Source organism: Contarinia nasturtii, unplaced genomic scaffold, assembly GCF_009176525.2.
Source record: "Contarinia nasturtii isolate CC-2019 unplaced genomic scaffold, AAFC_CNas_1.1 Cnas_scaffold_4311, whole genome shotgun sequence".
In the NCBI taxonomy this organism is placed as follows: Eukaryota; Metazoa; Arthropoda; class Insecta; order Diptera; family Cecidomyiidae; genus Contarinia; species Contarinia nasturtii.
Genome location: NW_022201606.1, coordinates 2,815,901 through 2,834,074, shown reverse-complemented (window position 1 = coordinate 2,834,074; position 18,174 = coordinate 2,815,901). Strand labels below are relative to the sequence as shown.

The 18,174-nt window shown below is 33.7% G+C and overlaps 5 protein-coding genes across 5 annotated transcripts in view; 1 reads left to right on the top strand and 4 right to left on the bottom strand.

The window, feature by feature from the left end:
- Window positions 1-11,232, bottom strand: part of LOC116350937 (neuropilin and tolloid-like protein 1) — a 32,060-nt gene extending 20,828 nt beyond the window's left edge. The window contains exons 1-11 of the mRNA XM_031782945.1: window positions 10,373-11,232; window positions 7,462-7,586; window positions 7,359-7,382; window positions 6,783-6,977; window positions 5,496-5,581; window positions 5,214-5,391; window positions 4,758-4,906; window positions 4,448-4,545; window positions 4,026-4,308; window positions 2,865-2,996; window positions 2,273-2,367 (exon numbers count right to left, since the gene is read on the bottom strand). Coding sequence (XP_031638805.1) covers window positions 2,273-2,367; window positions 2,865-2,996; window positions 4,026-4,308; window positions 4,448-4,545; window positions 4,758-4,906; window positions 5,214-5,391; window positions 5,496-5,581; window positions 6,783-6,977; window positions 7,359-7,382; window positions 7,462-7,513 — 1,292 coding nt within the window. The 5' untranslated portion in view covers window positions 7,514-7,586; window positions 10,373-11,232. The remainder of the gene's footprint in view (window positions 1-2,272; window positions 2,368-2,864; window positions 2,997-4,025; window positions 4,309-4,447; window positions 4,546-4,757; window positions 4,907-5,213; window positions 5,392-5,495; window positions 5,582-6,782; window positions 6,978-7,358; window positions 7,383-7,461; window positions 7,587-10,372) is intronic.
- A 797-nt stretch (window positions 11,233-12,029) lies between these two features.
- Window positions 12,030-13,571, bottom strand: LOC116350738 (zinc finger protein 33A-like). Its single transcript, XM_031782651.1, has 4 exons — window positions 12,854-13,571; window positions 12,578-12,784; window positions 12,348-12,512; window positions 12,030-12,266 (listed from the first exon to the last, which is right to left on the bottom strand). Exons 1-4 carry the CDS (start codon window positions 13,559-13,561, stop codon window positions 12,090-12,092), a joined length of 1,257 nt encoding a protein of 418 aa, XP_031638511.1. The 5' UTR covers window positions 13,562-13,571; the 3' UTR covers window positions 12,030-12,089.
- A 279-nt stretch (window positions 13,572-13,850) lies between these two features.
- Window positions 13,851-15,148, bottom strand: LOC116350852. Its single transcript, XM_031782822.1, has 3 exons — window positions 14,946-15,148; window positions 14,672-14,867; window positions 13,851-14,609 (listed from the first exon to the last, which is right to left on the bottom strand). The coding sequence occupies exons 1-3, from the start codon at window positions 15,011-15,013 to the stop codon at window positions 13,971-13,973; spliced, it is 903 nt and encodes a 300-aa protein (XP_031638682.1). The 5' UTR covers window positions 15,014-15,148; the 3' UTR covers window positions 13,851-13,970.
- Window positions 15,087-16,665, top strand: LOC116350851 (zinc finger protein 721-like). The gene is made up of 3 exons (XM_031782821.1): window positions 15,087-15,497; window positions 15,569-16,361; window positions 16,440-16,665. The coding sequence occupies exons 1-3, from the start codon at window positions 15,388-15,390 to the stop codon at window positions 16,605-16,607; spliced, it is 1,071 nt and encodes a 356-aa protein (XP_031638681.1). The 5' UTR covers window positions 15,087-15,387; the 3' UTR covers window positions 16,608-16,665.
- LOC116350850 (zinc finger protein 492-like) lies at window positions 16,618-18,130 on the bottom strand. The gene is made up of 4 exons (XM_031782820.1): window positions 18,004-18,130; window positions 17,235-17,924; window positions 16,983-17,145; window positions 16,618-16,912 (listed from the first exon to the last, which is right to left on the bottom strand). The coding sequence occupies exons 1-4, from the start codon at window positions 18,032-18,034 to the stop codon at window positions 16,705-16,707; spliced, it is 1,092 nt and encodes a 363-aa protein (XP_031638680.1). The 5' UTR covers window positions 18,035-18,130; the 3' UTR covers window positions 16,618-16,704.
- Between the last annotated feature and the right edge of the window lie 44 nt (window positions 18,131-18,174).

Genomic DNA, 18,174 nt, shown 5'->3' with positions numbered 1-18,174 from the left:
GAAAAGTCTCAATATTAATGTTAGATTTTTGACATTAGCGGCAGCGTTGAGTAACACATTATTATTGTAACGAAGCATTGCGAGTAAGGTTATAAGAATAGCAATAGCTATTACTGGTAATGCTAAAATCTAACATTACAATTGTAATAGCATTACAGTAATGCTTCGTTACAATTGTAATGTGTTACTGCAAAATGTAAATCTGTAGTTTAGAGCCAATACGACGTTTACTATCCGTATTAGAAGAATTCACGCTTCGTGTACACTCGGCACATCTTCGCTGCTTAGGCGAATATCAACAAAATAATTCACTGCGATATGGTCAAAAAACATCAAGTAGCCATATGTAAATCACAGCAATGAAACGACAACAACAATAACACATATTTTACTGTCAAAATTTTGATGTCAAATGGTGTCGACATTGGTGACGGTATTTTGAAACAGACTGTGTAATCCATATTCATTGTATATGATCCTATGTCTAGGGGCTCGGAACTTGAAAAAAAAACATCAAATAAATACAGTTTTGTATGAATTTGGTATATAGCGACAAATATTACAAATATTCGTGATTATCGTAGTTTTTTGTAATTATACAGCCCAAATACAATCATGTTATTATTGCATAAAAACAATTTTCAGGCTAAAAATTTATATTTCTTCAACAAAAAAAATAATTTGGATGAAGAACTTCAAAAGTGTGTAATAAATATTCTTATAGTAAGCCTTTGTGATTTTATAAATGACGTTCCACTAAATGACATGCACCGTTTGCCGCCATTTTGGGTATTTACGATAATCAGGAATAATGATTTTATTCACGAATATTCACAGAAAGTGAAGTTATTGTTCACTACTCAAAATGGACCAATATTCATGAATATGCATGGTTTTTCACGAATGATAAATGCTTCCGAGCCCTAGTCCTATGTAAAGTTCTATACTTGATCTAGTTCACATTGACGGTTCAAATCGTTTATGTCCACTAGCGAGGACATGGACTGTGTGTTTCTTCTGTTACATGTACGTTGTAATGGACAAGTATAGTAACATGGCGTCGTTCAAATAAATTCAAAAATCCGTCCACTCGTGTCGACACCATCTAGTACGGTAGTAGGGATTTCATTGCTGTGATGTAAATGTTTCATTCTCTTTTGTGCGAACTTTCTTTGACTGTGTATGGCTGTGAGCAAACACATGCATTTATAGATGTCACAGTAATACAGAAGTATTAACATATCTTACTACTTACTACTCACGAATGCTTTATTAACTATTAAGACCAATCATAATACTCGTATCAACATGAGTATTATTTATTAGCTAGGGGGTAGACACGTGGAATAGGATTAGACTTTTAGTGTAAAGATTCGAGAAATTTCAATGAAATAGCAACGTATGTGAATGGATTCGCGTGGAATAGTGAAACAGTGCATGGAATAGCAAAAATTGTTTCACTTCAAATCCATTTGACATTTCTTTTGACGTTTATTGATGGATTAGTGGAATAGTGTGGAATAGTGTGGAATAGCAGAATTAACATTTTTGACGGAAACAGTGCATGGAATAGGAAAAAAAGTTTCGATTCCACTTTTGTGTTTTTGGATTAGTGGAATAGCTGGATTAGTAATTTATATAGTGGATTCGGAATTTATTCTTGGTGTCTCCCCCCTAGTTTATTAGGATTTATTACTATGAGTACCAAGTAAAGGGTGTTTTTTTTTCGTCTGATAGATCTTTAACTTAAAATAAATCATAAACCAGTTTTAATTTAATCATGAAATCGACTTTATTTGGTTGATATGATAATGGCAATTTTGTTTTAAAGATAATAATTTTGGGTAACGGTCTCCACAGCTACGTTTTACACAGGCCAGTAATTTAACCAAAAGTGGGCTTCGTCGAAAAAGATGACTTTTCGGTATATTTCCGTATCGTTTTGGAGCTTCTGCAGGACCCAACCGACGAATGTGCGGCGCGTTGTATGGTTATGCCACTTCAGTTCTTGTACCAACTGGACTTTATAGACCTTCAGACAAAGATCTTTTCGTAAAATTCCGGACAAAGACCCACTTGTTGTGCACGGCGTCGAATTGATAAAAAGAACCGTAATCATCTTTTTCGACGAAGCCCACTTTTAAGTTAAAGATCTATCAGACGAAAAAAAACACCAATTGAATCAAATCAAAGCAGCACAACCATTGAAACAAACAATATGTAAAAAATTACTAAAAATCAAGCAAAGCTGAAGTGTTACACTTAAACTTACCCAGGAATTATTCGGTTTACATTCTCTAGAGACCGTTTTATGGACATGCGACCTGCTTCATCCAGCTTACTCTCTTTTGATTGTCGAATGGTTTCCTAAAAATGTACAAAGTATGTGGAAAATATACACAGAGATGAACAAGGAAACGAAAATCTCAGTAATGGAGTGATCCAATTTAATAGATACAATGGAACTGGATAGACAAATAGATATTTTCCAGTGAATATATTGTAGCTACAGCTATAGCAGTGCTATTTTCTCAGCTCCCATTCATAGACGCTATTTGTGAAAGACGCATACGACAGCGACTTTATAATACAATTCTGAACGAATATTTTAATTATTTTAATTATTCACTGTATTTCACAAAATGGCTGCTATTTGGTACTCTTTGTATTTATATCTAGTCAGTCTATGTATTTTGGATGGATATCCATCCGAGATATTTTAGAATATCTGGATATTTAACGCAACTGCACAGAGCCAGAGCTGTGTACGTCTCACATATAATCTTAAATATATCCATCCGAAATACATAGACTGTATCTAGTATATTTGTCCATTTTATAATTTATAGTGTAATATTGCTCACTCTTATAATTTTCTGATCTCGAATTAGTGTTCGGATGCAATTAAACAAAAATACCGATGTCATGGCACCAAGTAGTGCACTAAATACTGCTATTATTAGCCACAAATCTTTCTTCTCATCATCTTCCTTTATCTGTATGGAAAAAAGTTTGAAACATATATTAAATATATATCGATAGAGTATTAGCCACTTTCGGCATTTAAATGTTCTTTAACATTGAAAATCGGTAAATATTTACTAACTGCGTTAAATTACATGAGCTCATATTGTGTAGTAAATGTCTCAAATATTACTTTTGTAAGCCACAGCTAATACGAATATTTACCACATGCCATAAATGTCAAATCGCGATATTTACACACAAAATAATAACTTCTCAAATCTAGATGATGATATGGGTGATGACGAGGGTTCCTAGGGTTCGGATGAGCCCCCTCTAAAATATTTTTAGGAACCCTGAACAATTTTGAAAATGAGGACCTTTTTATAAAAAAACTAATACTTTCTAAATTTATAAATAACCCTTTTCAAATTGATTACTAATTTTTTTCTAATTTTTGACGCACTTATTTCTATTAAACTGCTAACCGATGATCTAATATTTCACTAACCATTTCTACATTTTCTACTAACCATTTTCTTTTTTAACTAACTGGTCTACATAATTCCCTAGATTTTTCCAGGGACCCGCTACGCTATTTTGTCATCACAAAAAAACATTGATTATAATAGACACTAGAATATTTTCTCAATGTCCATCAAAGTGTACCCGACTTACTTTCACACAACCACCACCAGTGTCATGACTATCTAACTCAGTCAGTATGGGTTTCATTATTCTGATAAAACTGATGAATTTTTTTGGTAAAAAGTCGCTTTCTACCGATTAAAAAACGAAAATGGTGGTGGTGTGATTATGAAACTTCTTGCTGTAGTATTTTTCAAATTTCATACACTTTTATGTTGGTATGAAATATGCCACTTGGTAATCCAGGGTCTAACACAGCACGAAACACAGACCAGAGCGAAAGTGTACAAGTATTGTATTCTTTAATATAGATTTATGATTTGACGATCATGTATGTGTGTGTGTGTGCAAAGCACGCATCGCTAAAAATTCAGTGAACTAAAAATGCAAAACTCAAAACAATTCCACATTACATGGTACGGGCAATCCGATCCTTCATCCTTTCGAAATTTACAGTTAGGATGCTCGTTGCAATAGAGGGACATATCGATGCATGTTTCATCATCACAATCAAATTCGTTTTCACCACACGTTGGTGTTGAATTTTTTCCATCGACTGCCTTCTTTTTTGTGAATGCAGTGTAGGAAAGCGAAAATTTAGACTTGAGTCCCTGTTTAGTTGCAAAAAATCGTACGTACAAAGTATTCGACTTGGATTCGTGCGGTTCGGCCACAACCCCACAAAAATGTTTTGTCCTAATGGAAATGAAAAAAATTGAGGAAAATACAGATAACAATAAAAAATAAAGTTTGAAATGAGCGAACAAACTGCTGCAGCTGCCTTTCCCTTTCTTTTTCAACCAAAAAATAAATTACTTAAAAATGTGTTACTTACGGCTCCGATACATTTGTATTATTTCCGATAATATCAAGAAAATTATTTTTGCAATCGTTTTTTTTCTCTAAATCGAACTTATCCACCGAAAGCATGATCTATGAAAATGAAATGGAAAAAGACGAAGAAGAAAACGAAAGTACATTAAGATAAAGATATATAATGAACGGGACATATTTCAAATAAAAAAAACTATAATTATTTGATTGGATGGTATGGAGTCGTTGAACGGAATAGTCGACTTCAAATGAGTCAACACCAAATTAGTGTGCAAAAAAGCGAATATTTAAAAAATATATAAATTGCCCACCTGCCAATCTTCTTTCACTCTAATCGTCCATAGACAATCTAGTGGAATTATCTCAGTGACCTGGCCAAGAATTGTTTCGGATATGTCCTCTATTGATATTTGTCCTGAATTTTCATCATTTGTCACGATTGAACACTCTTCAATTGCATCTTTTTTATAACATCATTTGAAATTGAATAACCATATGGAACAAAAAAGGGAAACTTAATAATATGTGTTAATACTGTTACTAGTAAGTATTTTGATTATTAATCGGCAGAGTTTTCTAATCTCTGGAAAGTACACATAAATCCGGCCTCAAATTTGGCCGTGAAATTGTGCCTGGTAATGGTTGAATATGCATTACAAATTGTTCCTTGGGTATTGCCTGGAGCCATCATTTAACACCCAAAACCAACCCATTCACCATTCATCCATCAATTTCTATCCAATTAATGATTTTTTCTGTGTATTTACCCATTTTCTTTAAACGTGGTATAAATTCATATACGGCTTCGAAACCTTCATACCCAATATTATCGTCCGAATGGAAACGCAACCACAAATATCTATCACTTGAGATTATTTCATCTGGAAACTTAGTACCACAGTATCTTCCTTTAAGTGTTGAGAATCCATACTTGCCGTCCCGTATCTATTGTTAAAACATTAATAATGGTTTTTTCAATATGATAGAATCCACATCTGAATAAAACAAAAATTGAATTTAAAAAAATGAGATTGAACATAGAGTTTTACCTCTAAATAATCATATTCGCATGCTGGTGACGGTTCAATGTTGAATCTATTTCGAAACTCAAGCTTTACTATGTAGCCAGGATCGGCTATTTGGGACACAAATAATCACATAAAAACTTGTTAATTCTTAGAAATAAAAATGATTTGAGATATAACTATAAACAGCAAATAATTGGTTTGAAAAAGCACAATTTTTATTATTTTTAAATCTGACGTACAAGAAATCAACTGTATAATTTGGTCGTCTTTTAATTCAATCGAAAAGCGAAATATTTGAAGGGCTTGAATGAAAAACGATTAACGGGTTAAGTTGACTTTTTTGCAAAAGAGCGTAAATTTCGGATAAACATTTTCCGGGTCTTGATATTTGCAATTTTGAAAAAGCCAAATTTTGAGAAATAAAATGTTGGTACATATTCATGACAATTATTGTACATCATTTGTACATTTTAGTGGTATAAACGATTTTTTGACATTTGAAATCGACCGGAATTTGACTACCCATCCAAAACTTGTTGTGGTAAATGAAACAAAAACGTTTGCGGCGAACATTCAAACTTGACTGTTTTGTGTATGCAATGTGAAAAAAACGCACATACTAAACTGATTTGAATTAATTTTTCTGCATTTGTTTTTATTAAAGTTTATATTTATTCAACTCGCTTTTTATTTTCATTGAATAAAAACAAAAAAAAAATCAATATTCATGTTGGTATTTGCATTTTGGAATTATTTTCATACATTTTTTGTATGGTGGGTAGGGTGGGCCAAATCTCACTATCTTGACGGATTGTTGTTTCCCGACCGGTTTTGTTAATTTTCGTTCAAAACTAGGTAAATGGCATCATTACATTGTTTAAAGGAAGAAAAAACGGCCCGACCCCGACCATATCAAAAATACCTTATTCTGCTCGTTTTTTTTTACTTTCAAACCAAAAATGTGTATAAAGCAGATTATTTTGAAATCGTATGCACCACCACTTCTAGGGTTAATATTTTACGGTGAATCTGAATCTGGCATTTAAAATACTCAAAAAATAATTATTAACCAAAAAATTGCAAAAAATTCATTATTTTTGCAAAAATTTAATGAAGTTTGGATTTTTCATCAGAGGTAACTCATTTTTAAGGCTCGATTCGGATTCAGCGCCCCAAATCTGCGGGAGGGTTAGTGAAATCTCCGAAGAACTGGTAAAAATAATTATTATTATTATATTTGTTTTGCAATAAGTACGTATATCTATACATTCCATAAAATCAAACCAAACCAAACCGAACGATACCAACCTGTTAATAATAATGTACAACTAGTTGTCGGTGGATAATTATCGCTTAATGTAGTTGTATCAATTGGGCTGAAAAATGTATTGTTTTCTAAAGGACAACTAAATCGTTGGCAAATATTTTCATCTGACTCAGACACTTCTCCCTGTGAACGTTTGCTCCGAAGCTTATTTCCTAAGGTGATGGATGTTTGTGTAGCTATCATTCAACAAGTACACATTGACGAACAAGCGAACATATAATGTTGGGGCAAGGTAAAAAGGAAAATCGAATATTGTTGTAAAGAAAATAAGAAAATATACAGAATAAAGGAAAACCAAAATTTGATTTAGTGCTCTTATTCAAGAAATTCTATTTTAACCAATTTAAAAAAAAATATTAATTCTGATTCTTTCCCTTACACAAAATTTTTTGGCCCAAAAGGGTTTCTACGGCTGTAACAATACTACAAGAGACCGAGAAAAGTGTCCATAAATAAATGAATCACCCTGTTATATCTCAAATCATTTGAGTCAAATGAATGAATATATGTAAAAAGAAAGAATCAATCACGATGAATTAAATATTGAAGACACTCACATGCATGCACAGTCATTGATCCAGCTAAAAAAAATATGAGCAGAAGGCCTAGTTTCATTGTGTAATTTGAGGCGATATTCAACTGTTTCCACATCAATCATACACAATGCAGCAGTCTTGAGCAAAACGGGATCAACACACTGCAACCAATCCATTCAAAATTTAATTTCTGCCTAAACGAAATACTCTGCCTAAATATGATTACTGTGTAACGAAGTGGTTGCATATCTGAAATGTAACACGAGCAAACAACACTTATCGATTATTTATTTTGATTTCAACTAAAAACTGGTACTTAAAATACAATCAAAACAAAAAAGAGGGACTCTTCCCGCAAATTCAGAATTAACATAAAGAAAAAAGAGAAAAATAGTAGTTTAATAATAGTTTGATTCCAAGTACATTATTTGCTTTCCTTTCATCACTTGACATTTTTATTCAAGGTTAATTCCTTTTTTACGCAATTTATCATATCATGCATTTTCAGGTCTATCTCTTTCTATTTCAGGTTTTCATCTTCTCCATTTCCTACTTTTTCAAGGCTTTTTTGTTCGAATGTAAATTTTTCTGGCGATTTACGTAGAAAACATACTCTCGCACATCAAACCTAAATAGATGGGTATGTTTGTGTGCGAGTGAGAAAGGTAGAGTGAGAAAGTATAAAGTCTTTCTTATGGAGGAGTACAGTGCAATTATGAAATGCAAAAGTTGAAATGATCATTTTATTGAATTTTTGATGACAATTCTGTATAATTAATTACAGCATATATTGTTCGAATGGCCTGCAGTTATCGAACTTCACAACAAATAGTTTATTCGCATGAAATTTTGTCCGCAAAAAATAAAATTAAAGAGATCAAACCAGAATAGCAATTGAAAAATTTCAATAATTTATCTAGATAAAAAATACAAATGCATATTATATTGTGTATTTTGTCATTTGCTTCCATTTCAAATCGAAGTCCTTTTTGTCTGTTCTATTCATTGTTTAACTCATTTCATTTACCCAAATGTAAAAAAGGGAAGACTGTATTCGAACCCAATCCCGCAAATAAAAAATGACGATTCTCTTCAGCGCTCTCTCTCTCTCTTTGCTCACAAGTCATGTCACGAGTAGTTGAAGAAACGTGAAATAAATCCATTCCCGAGCAATAGTTCATTGGATAGAAAGGTAAAACTCAGATGCAAACACTCGAAGCACTCGAAAGGTCGAAATCAAGGAAAAAATCGTTGTCAAAGACGAGCCAAGAGACGGCGCTGAATTGATTCATTTTTCGCCACCACCATCACACATTGTTGCGACTCAATGCACGACCAAATCGGAGATCGAGGGCGAAGGTTAGGTGTGTACCAAATACGGTCTTGATGCGAAGAAAGAAATCAAGTGTGAAGACGAAGAAGATTGTACGAAGAAAAGTTGCTGCTCATAGTCACCAAAAGATGGTTCACATCAACGCAAAGGCGATGGTCGAAATGATGGAAATCAATTTCATCCAGAACAAAATGAGTTGAATGGCGAAGGACAAAGTTGACGTAATTCCAAGGGAAAGAAACGAAGAGGAGCAAAGAAGGAAAATAAATCAAAAGCTGCAAAGGAATCAGTATGTGAAGTATGTGCAAAGGCTTTTTCAGACAAAGGTAGTTTGAATCGACACAAGAAATTTCATGCCAGCGAATTCGAAAAGATCGAACACGAAAATCAATGCCAAAAATACACTTCAGATAGGTTGTCAAATCTCAAGAAACAAATGTCAATCCACAGTGATGAAAAGCCTTTCCAATGCATCGTTTGTTCAAAAACATTTATACAAAAACATCATCTTGGACAACATTTGCGCACTCAGACCAATCAACTGCCGTTTGCCTGCCCGAAATTTGGACAAACATTTCTACATTTGACCTGGTTTGCTCACATATTTTTCGTACTACAAACAATTTGAATGACTACTGCGCCGCCTCTAACAAAATTCAAAACATTCACCGTGACTTCAATTTTAAAATTAAAATCGTGAATATTGTTAAAACATTTTTTTTTGTCATCAATACCACGCATTAAATACACATATATATTCACATTCGTGTGTTTCTATTAAATACAACGTACGTGTTGAATGCAGTCGTCTCAAAGACTCGGTCCGCTCGAGGGTCCGCTTCACTTTCATTGTTAGCAATAATTTTACACGCGTGAGAATACAAATTATTATCATTCCAAATAATTTCGCACCGAATTTGTATTATGTTTCATTACGAATTCCTCGACAAAAATAATTTGAAGATAAAGAATGTTTGGTCTATAGCAATATTTGCGTGACACTTATATCAAATAAAAAACCTCTATCGAGGTGAAGAACGAGTGACGAAACCAAAATTTGAAACACAACATTTCTGATATCAATTTTGTGACGAAAATAGTTGGTAGATATTTTCTGTGTACTGTGAATATAAACTTAATATACATTTTGAACCAAAAATGGCACCATTCGATAGCTGGCTTTAAGACCTTTCCAACGATATGCATATGTCCGGGGTGTGTTACGTGAAGGCAACTCGGTGACCGTAGGGAAAAAAGTAAAAAAAGACTTTTGGAGGCCGACCACGGCCAACATGGCAGCCGTATCGAAAAGTGCCGGGACAAAGTGAATAAAGTTTCTAATATGTTCGCTAATATGAAACATTCTTTACCCAAAAATGACAAGAGTGGTGTTGTTTATGACATTCCTTGTAAAGATTGTGATAAAAAATACATAGGTGAAACTATACAGAAACTTTCGATTAGGATTGGCCAACATGATAAAAAATGTGATAACGATGGCACTGCTAATTTGAATAAAATTGTAGCTTTGGCTTCACATAGATACAATACAGGTCATTCCTTTGATTTTGATAATACACGAATTTTGAAAATGGAGCGCAATAAATTTGAATTGCAGGTGCATGAAGTTAATCAAATCATTAAGTATGAAGATAAAGTGTGCAATTATAATACTGATAAGAAAGATTATTCAAACACGTACTACAATCTTATTATGTTGGCAAATAAGAATGGTTAGATGTCTTTGTTTTTTGTTCAATTTGATGTAATTTGTAGTTCAGTGGATTTTTTTTTCTCTCTTTGACATTTAATTTTGTTTCTCGGTACTAGTCACACATTTGAAGAAAAAGAACTATGGTTTGTGTCATTTGTCTTTTTTAACTATTTTTATAATACTATTTTTGAGGAAAAATTGTTGTTTTGTTTGTTTTATAGTTCCTGATGATGGCCGAAATATATTTATTTACACATTTGTGTTGATATATCGAATGCAACCATAAACAAATGTGTTTTCTTATTGAGTTAAAATTGGAGGCAATACAACGCTACAGCACATATAATTTGGAATACACGCACACTTAACGCATTTGGTTGGAGCAATGTGTGATGAAATCAAACCGACTGAATCGATACTAATGTGCTGCCAGCGTCTCTCTTGTTTTGATAAATAAGGCATCACACTCAACTAACTGTTCTTTTTAGCCCACTTTGTAGCCAAAACCGATAAAATAGGTTAAAATGAACGCGACAGCCAAATGATTTATTTATTCGAAGGTGAATTCAATTCGCCAAACACAACAAAGAAAAAATCATCGTTGAGTTCTTTACAAATTCACACCAATGCGCGATGCCATCCCAAAATAGAACGAACGAACGAACGAAAAAAATACACATAAGAAAGGAAAATGGAGAAGCGTTATTGATTTGGTGTCGACGCAAACCCGCACTTTAACTATTCTATTTTAAGGAACTGTTCAATGTTTTTTTTTTTACAAAAAGTCCAGTTTAATTTTGATATTATTTCGAAATATATCGAATTCGCGACGAAAAAAAAAATGTAGAAAAAAATTTACGAGATTTTTCTGGGCCCTTTTGTTCACAATAATTTCCGTTTTGAGCTAAACGAAGAACAAAACGGCAGACGATTTTACTCATTCACTCGAATTGCTTCACTAGACGTGCAGACCAGAGTCTTAATGCACTTTATTCTAAATAATTTTTCGAACACAAAATCTATAAATTATTTGAAATTTTCGAAACTTTTTTCCGCAGCGGCACTGGTGTACGCCTTTGCCCGATGAATTCTTTACACTGTTATTACGACAGAGGCATAAAAATATAAAACGTTGTGTGTACGACATACGAAATGATTTGATATGAAAATGTGTGTATTCTGAACGCTATTCAACCTTGTGCTTCCTTCGACTGACATGCTAAAACATTTCATGACATTGAAGTGCTTAACAGATGTGTTAGTGATTAAGATTAAGGGACTTGCTTCTTGAATACTTTATTTCGAGCATGTGTTTCGTTCTGTTGCTGTTACCGAATGTTTCGTTCTCTTTCTAACGACGTTTCTCATGTGTGTATTTCGGTTTTGATTTTCTGTGTGAGTTCGTTCAAAGCGTAAAACGTTTTCACAGCGAAACCGAGTACAGGAAAATCGAAGAGATCGAATTTAAACCAAAAACAAGTATAATGCGAACAACAATGAAGAAAACTTCAATTCATGTCATGCAAATGTTGGCTTTGTTCATATTAAAATGATCGAACCAAAATAATCAGAAGAATGGGGAAAGCATCAAAAAAAATTTGATCGCCCATATTGAAGCTGTCTGACTGCACTGAAATGTTTGTCAGTTTTATTTACTATTGGAACATTTTGAGATTAACTAATTTATGGTTTATAAACAATAAAATTAATGCTGCTGCTGAATATGTTGCATTAGTTTGGAGCGCCTTGCAAATTGTGTATCGCATTGCGAACACTTATGAATTTTATCGGTTCCCAAATGTAATTTCTCATGCGCTTTCAAGTTGCCTAGGTATCCAAACTGATTGCCACAAATGTTACATGTGTATGGTTTATCTTTCCTCTGAAAAGAATGAGCAGAACATGAATTCACATAAGTATAATTGAAAATATTGAAGACAAATCGTGCCAGTGAGTAACGTACATGGGTTTGAAGGTGTTGTCGTAAATGAGACGTTGTGACAAATGTCATTGGACAATCTGGGCATTTTTTTGTTCGTATATTTTTATGGAATTTCATATGTGTTTCTAGTGAACTTTGATGAATAAATGATTTGCCACAGATCTCACACACGCCCGAAACGTTGCCCTGAAATCGAAGAAAATCAATGAAAAATTGGACTTACAAAATTGAAAATGTGTTTTTTTACTTACAATATGAACGTTCATATGTCTCGTTAGAACGCCTTTCGATGACATAGATTTATTGCAAATAACGCATTCAAATGGCGATGATTTGTCTTCGTGTTGTTTCATGTGATCATCAAATGATTCTTGGTCATTCAGAAAAAATGAGCATATGTTGCATTGATAGGTCTTTTCCAGTGGTTCTAGCTGTCGGTTTCGACATAGTCTGTGGTTCTAATGTTATTAGTCACAAAGAAAAATTAGGATGTTACAATTTTGAACAGTGTAGCAATCTAAATTTACCATCAAATCCATTTTGCTCTTGAATATCTGACCACATCTCAAGCATTCATGTGATTCACACTGATCCGTCGCATTCGAAGATTCAGTTTGAATTTTGTTTGGAACGTCCTCATTGCCATCAGCGCTATCACTGACTACTCGATTGGATAACGATAGTGCCCTTCTAGATAATGTTTTTCTTTTTGTTATTTTCGTTGGCATGTATTCCTCATCGCTGTTGCTGCTGTCATATACTTCACTTTCATCTTCACTGTAATCATCAAATTTGTGTAAAACATTCCAGTCATTTTCATTACTTCGGCCGGCATTATGCATTTGTTTTGGTATCGTAGACCGAGTCTTTCGTACAGATTCGTGAATTTCTGGTGATAAAATATCATCTTTTCGGTGTGCGAATATGTCATTGTTGTTGGTTTCAATGAGCTTAGCTTCGTGTATGGATTCAGTTTGGAAGAGGAGGGCTCGTAATTCTTGTTCTTGCTTCTTGGCCATAACACAAAGCCAATCATATTCATCGATTCGGTTAAGACAATCACAGCAGACACTGTTGAATTCATCATTGATATTTCGTTTCGATTTAAAGTCACCAAGCATATTTTGGAGCACATCAGTTATTCGTGTGTTTGTGTGCTGTGATCGAATTTCGTTTAAATTTCTATTTTCTTCGTCAGTTTTAACATTGCAAATAAAACACACTTCCATCTTCATAACCGTGATTCCATTTTTATAAATAAACAATAATAAAAATAAAAAGGTTGACGTTTGATGACATATCGGAATAGTTGTGACAATATTTGGGATAATGAACATTCTTGGGACAACCAATATCATTTTATTATGAGACAAATTCAAAATGAATGTGAAGAAAAGGAAATTATTACGAATTGCTTCTCTAAATTTTCTATTCATTCAATAGATAACTCGAATGGTAAAAAAAGCAAATCCTGAAACTGTAAATCTAATAAATGTTTGAAATGAATAAAGTTAAACATCCAACTGTTGAGTTCATTAGGCTATTTATTATGCAAACTTTTTAAGCTCATAGAGTAAAATATTTTTATTGAATCGTTTAAAACGTTTTTTTTTTCGATTTTATACTTGGTCAAAGATCAAAAGTTCAAAAAGTGGCCCGTTCCAACTCATTTAGTTGATGTGTTAATCGTTCTTCTTTTGCTTTTCGCATTGCACTAATTTGTTTAGCTTCTCGATACTGATCTAGAAATTGCTGTACGTCTACTGAGCCATTCAGAAATTGTTGGACGTACGTATCACAGATACCATCTGCATTTGACGCTGCAATTTGTAGTAATTCCTTTATATGTTGTGGTGCAAACTCTTCCGATTTCTTCTGATAACGCGCACTCAATGATTCATATGAACCGCCCAATTTTCGGAATTCATTGAGCATCTCTTCGATAGCCGATCGTAGTTGCTGCATGTGTTGTTCTCTGGTTAAATTTTCAGTGGCCACCACTTTAACGTCTTCGATTATTGTGTCCAAGTCGTTGTGAAGTCGCTGTATAATCGCCATTTCGTCAACAAAATCACTTAAATATTGCGGATCTTTGTCGAGTTTTTGAAGTTCTTCTTTCGATAAATTACACAATTCTGGTATGGACGACTTATTTGGTTCTGGTAAATTGGACTGTGTCGATTGTGGCATTGCGGATCCATTTGGCCAAAGTGCTGGAGGAAATTTTTCAAACTCACGAATAATCGCTTGAACAACACGTCCCAGATCTTGATGCAATGTATACTAAAATAAAGAATTGATCAATTTTTGGCGAACCAGTAACAACGCAACGGTATTTAATTTACATTCAAAAGGCCTGGTGCGGTTTGTATTTCGCCACTGGAAAAATCAGCAATCCATTCATGCTGTATTTTTGGTGAAATGACAATTTTCGGTTTTTCATTTGGAAATTTTGGGCCGAGGAATACATTCAACAGCATTTGTCGATCGTCAGACTTAAAACCTACGGAATACTCTTCATTTGCTTTGATTTCAGTCACACTGTAATACGAATTAATAATTATTATGTTATTATGAATGACATTCAAAATCCAATTTCAATGCTAATAATACACTCACTTGTTGTTGAAAATTTTCAATGTATCAATTTGCCTCCTTCGAATGTCGACTGAATTGCCCGGCAACATCTTCTCCGACGAAGCAATTCTATTGCCCAAAGTAAATATAAAAAAGTGCTTAAAATGATTGCTTTTAAAATCAATCTAATTTAAAATGTAGAAAAATATGAGTGTGACAAGGCTTTAGAAAACAAATTTTGATAATATGAAACGTCAGTGTCACACAGCGCAGGGTTGCCACACAAACATACACACATTTGCTGAATTCACCGAACTGTCACTTTGCTGTTGTTGTACATTCATAATCACTTTGTGTATTAATGAAGCCAATACTTTCCCTATTGGATACAAGCGTGCCCCTAAAATAGAAATTCAAAATAAAAGAAAAATTTAAAAATTTGTTTAAAAAAACAAATTGTGTGAAGAAATAAAACCAATACAAAATGAGTGGAAAACTTCCATATGGAACAAAATGTTGTGTGAAGGCATGTAGAAATATTCTGAGCGCCACAAGTTCAGTGGAATTTCATCGATTTCCAACTGATTTAAAGACGTAAGATTTTGAATATTTTAATCAAAATATAAACTTTTTTCTCAAAATAATCGTAACTTTATTCAATTTAGTCGAAAAACATGGTGCAAAGCAATAAATTTGGATGTGAAGCAAATTACAAAGAAACATGCGATATGCGATGCCCATTTTCCCGAATATATGTTTACGTTGAATGTGAGCAAAGCACTCAACGAATGGGCCGTACCAAAATTGGATGTAAACGATGAACTTGATACAAACACGATTAATAGCGAATACATTGTACCAGAGGACACAACGGAAGTGTATCTAGAGATTCAATGTGTGAGTGAGGAAGAAATTCCGTGTGACATTTGTGACAAAAAATTTGCCACCATCGAAGATCGAAACGTTCACATTGATGACCATTTCAAACCGTACACTTGCACAACATGTGAAAAAGTTCTGATCGGTGATCGACAGTTTGAGCATCATCGCTTGAGCACTAAGTGTGTTGCAAAACGAAAAATCGACAGCGTCACGTATGAATGTTTTGTATGTCACAAAGGCAATTTTTTCTCGATGCGCTCCTTGAAAATTCACTTTAATCGTCATCACATTAACGTCAAACAAAAAACCGATATTCAACATATTTGCGAGTTTTGCAATAAAAAGTTTGCAAATACTTACATTTTGAAGTCACACGTCAATCAAATACATTTGAATGGAAAGCAATTTGAGTGTGGCGAATGTGGAAAAGTCTTCAATCGACAATCGAATCTACAGTGGCATCAACTCATCCATCAGAATCAATTGCCGTGCGTGTGTAAAATTTGTGGTAAATCATTTCGAACGCTGTCTGGTTTGAATCTGCATAAAAGGACGCATACCGGAGAGAAACCATACGTAAGATTTTTTTATTAAAATTCCAATCGCTGAACAACCAAGTTATAAACTAATAACAACTTTTTTTCTCCTATTTAGGTGTGCGATATTTGCAACGAAAAATCGTATGCTTACAACACGGATTTGAAGAGACACAAACGCTCGGCTCACGGAATCATTGACAAGGTTTTCAACTGTACGAAATGTGACCAAATATTTTATGAACCGAAATTCTTGCGGAAACACATGCAGAAAGTTCATGACTAGATCTCAATGATTATGACCAAGAAATAAATACCATTTATTGATTGTATTTAAAAGTAAATGCTTGTGTTTTTGTTGAATATAAATCTTAACGATAAAATTATGCTTTTGATCCGGCTTTTTGTCGAATGTTTCCCGACGAATGTGACGTCAGATGCTTTTTTAATAATTTATTTTCTGGAAAGACTTTCGCACAAACTGAACAAATATGTTTTTTCTTAATAATTCCGTGTGCGCTGTATTTATGACGACTTAGATCGATTTCATACGCAAAGGCTCGATCGCATTTTTCAATGTTACATTTATATCTGAAATAAAGATAAAAAGAATTGTCAAAAGTTCGAAGGCTTGTTCTTGGTATTTTATCAATGGACATACGGTTTAACTCCTGTGTGGATTCGCAGATGTGCGGTAAGGATTTGATATCTTCCAAATCGTTTATGGCAAATATCGCAATTATACGGTTTTTCCCCGGTGTGCCCATTCATGTGCTCAGTCAAATGAAATAGTTGACGATAGCTCTTGCCACAGTAGCTGCATACTGAAATTTGACAATTGGTAAACCTATAGTAGTCTGCCGAAAGCAGCCGGAAGAAAAGGCTCATATCTATCCAAACGTATCAAACTTACCAAATCGTTTGATGCCACTATGTATTGCTTGATGAATTTTCAGATTTCCATTGTTCGCAAAAAATTTGCCACATGTTTCGCATTTTATCTTTTCCTTTGACACAATTATATTCGGCACATGCATCTTTTGCAAATGACTTTCCAAATTGAAATTCCAAATATTCCGATCACAAATTCGGCATTTAATTCGACAAATAGAGCGTTTCCCTCTCGGTTTATGTGCTTCAACTGCTTTTGAAGTATTTCTGTCGGAATTTTCACTATATATATTACTGGAAGTTTTTCTCTTGCTTTTTCTCTTAATTTTCTCATCAATTTCGGTTTGATATTCGTCGAAGACATCCAATTCGGTGTTTTGATCTGCGTTTTGGTCTGAGTCATCCTTGAAGGAATTGGTTTCGATTATATTGGACTCGCTGTTGAATTCAGCTATATCATTGTCACTATCATCGACTTCTTTCTTTATGTATAAATCGATGAATTGATTCTCGGGCCCATCAATTTTAATCTCATCAATGTGCAGCTGATACCATTTGCTACCGATTCGCAATACCAGTTTATCGCAGTTCACACAATTTTTCTTCTCAAAATGATTGAGAACGTGTGAATTGAAATTGTCCTCGTCGCAAAATGTGCTCGGACAAAAATCACATTTGAAATATTCGATTCGACGATTGAAACCATCGAGCTCTATTAAAAGAAAACACAATTATTTGTTTAGTTTGACAGTAAGAAATAATAGTTAAAATCATATTTTTTATTGACAAACCATTTTGATTATTAACAGAGATCTGATCCATACTGAGATTTCACCCGAAGCTGTTCAACAAATGAAATTTATTATGTACATATTATGCTATGATTACTTTGTTCATACAAAAACCAAAACAATTGTTTTTTTCTAAATGTCACTTATGTTTACAAATTTTGGTGTGAAAGA

Coding starts and splice junctions, on each gene's coding strand:
- LOC116350851 (XM_031782821.1), top strand. CDS start 15,388: ATGAGTGGAAAACTTCCATATGGAACAAAATGTTGTGTGAAGGCATGT. Junction 15,498..15,568: donor TTTCCAACTGATTTAAAGAC/GTAAGATTTTGA, acceptor TATTCAATTTAG/TCGAAAAACATGGTGCAAAG. Junction 16,362..16,439: donor ATACCGGAGAGAAACCATAC/GTAAGATTTTTT, acceptor TCTCCTATTTAG/GTGTGCGATATTTGCAACGA.
- LOC116350850 (XM_031782820.1), bottom strand. CDS start 18,034: ATGGATCAGATCTCTGTTAATAATCAAAATG. Junction 17,146..17,234: donor TAGTGGCATCAAACGATTTG/GTAAGTTTGATA, acceptor GTCAAATTTCAG/TATGCAGCTACTGTGGCAAG. Junction 16,913..16,982: donor ATCCACACAGGAGTTAAACC/GTATGTCCATTG, acceptor TCTTTATTTCAG/ATATAAATGTAACATTGAAA.
- LOC116350852 (XM_031782822.1), bottom strand. CDS start 15,013: ATGTTGCCGGGCAATTCAGTCGACATTCGAAGGAGGCAAATTGATACA. Junction 14,868..14,945: donor TTGAAAATTTTCAACAACAA/GTGAGTGTATTA, acceptor TTCGTATTACAG/TGTGACTGAAATCAAAGCAA. Junction 14,610..14,671: donor CCGCACCAGGCCTTTTGAAT/GTAAATTAAATA, acceptor TCTTTATTTTAG/TATACATTGCATCAAGATCT.
- LOC116350738 (XM_031782651.1), bottom strand. CDS start 13,561: ATGAAGATGGAAGTGTGTTTTATTTGCAATGTTAAAACTGACGAAGAA. Junction 12,785..12,853: donor AGAGCAAAATGGATTTGATG/GTAAATTTAGAT, acceptor TAATAACATTAG/AACCACAGACTATGTCGAAA. Junction 12,513..12,577: donor GACATATGAACGTTCATATT/GTAAGTAAAAAA, acceptor CTTCGATTTCAG/GGCAACGTTTCGGGCGTGTG.